Source organism: Condylura cristata, unplaced genomic scaffold (assembly GCF_000260355.1).
Source record: "Condylura cristata isolate star-nosed mole 26May11 unplaced genomic scaffold, ConCri1.0 scaffold00009, whole genome shotgun sequence".
NCBI classification, from domain to species: domain Eukaryota; kingdom Metazoa; phylum Chordata; class Mammalia; order Eulipotyphla; family Talpidae; genus Condylura; species Condylura cristata.
In genome coordinates this window covers 830,726-831,989 of record NW_004567110.1, presented here as the reverse complement: position 1 = coordinate 831,989, position 1,264 = coordinate 830,726, and the positions used below count along the sequence as shown (strand labels likewise).

The 1,264-nt window shown below is 73.8% G+C and overlaps 1 protein-coding gene across 1 annotated transcript in view; it reads right to left on the bottom strand.

The window, feature by feature from the left end:
* Nucleotides 1–1,264, bottom strand: part of LOC105853426 (chromosome unknown open reading frame, human C16orf95) — a 13,341-nt gene that overhangs the window by 10,867 nt on the left and 1,210 nt on the right. The window contains exons 2-3 of the mRNA XM_012722863.1: nt 650–777; nt 235–286 (exon numbers count right to left, since the gene is read on the bottom strand). Coding sequence (XP_012578317.1) covers nt 235–286; nt 650–777 — 180 coding nt within the window. The remainder of the gene's footprint in view (nt 1–234; nt 287–649; nt 778–1,264) is intronic.

Below are 1,264 nucleotides of genomic sequence, written 5' to 3'. Positions count from 1 at the left end.
GGGGACCAGGAGCTGGCCGTGCGCTCGGGGCTCCTTCCCGGGCTTGGTCCACACAGCAGGCCCACGGCAGGCGCGCCCCGGCAGGGAGCTGACGCCCAGGCGGCACGCGGGCACGCTGGCCCTCCCAGGTCTCCTGAGGAGCCGGGCGGGGCTACTTCTCAGCAGGCGCCTGGCCGTCCTCTCCCCGCCCACTCGCGGGAGGGCTGGGTCAGGGCGCAGCGCCGGCCTCCTCACCGGGCGCTCCGGGGGGCCCACGTCGTCCCCCAGGGTCCGCAGCGCGCTCTCCCTGCAAAGGGAGAACGGGCGCTGTGCGAGCTCCGGCTGCGTACATGGGGCCGGCACAGTCCTCGACGCCCGGCTGGCGCGGCCGCGGAGGCCGAGCGGGCAGGCGTGTGTGCGGGCGCCAGCCCCGGGCTCCAGAGTGCACCCCAGCGCAGCGGGGTGCCCTGCTGGAGCCTGCCCGGGGCTTCCTGGGCCTGGGGGCTGTCGCGTCCCCTGGCAGACCCCCTCGGGCCGCAAGCGAGGCCCCTGCTCCCAGGGGTGCAGAGTGGACCCCCACCGTAGGCGATGACAGGCGTGGGGGACGGGGCTGGCACAGAGACTCCATTCTGGGGCAGCTGCAGGCCTTGGGGTCTCCCTCTGGTCTCACCCCGCAGGAGCCCAGGAGGACGTGGGCGACCCCGCCTTGGACACTGCCCCTGGGCGCCCACCCGGCTGACCGGCGCCCTCCTCAGGAGCCCGACTGCTCTGAACCCCCTCAGCGGCCACTGTCCTGCCCTGGAGGGGCAAGCTGGGGAGGTGCAGGTGGCTGAGCCTGGGGCTCCCTGCCAGACATGAAGGCGGGGCCCTGGTGACACGAGGGGCCACCCACACGGCTCCCCGTCTTAAAGGCATGGGGGCCGCCCCTTCTGTCACCTGAAGCCCCGACACCATGCCACCAGGGGAGCTCCCCATGACTCCCCTCCCCCCCAAATCCCGCCCACAGCATCTTGAGGAGGCGGGGCTCCTGGGTGATGGGGCGGAACTCCCCGTGACAGTGACTGGGGGGGTCTCCCGGGAGGACAGGGGCCTTTCCGGGGGCGGGGCTCCCCAATGATTGGAGAGTAGCTCTCCAGGGTTTGTGCTCTGCCCGGGGAAGGGCCCTCGGGGGTGGGGCTCCCCGGGGACGTGGGTGGGGGTCTCGGAGGGACTGGGTCTGACGGGAGCGTGGCTCCCCGGTGACGGGAGCGGGGATCCCCGGTAACGGGGGCGGGTCTCCCCGGGA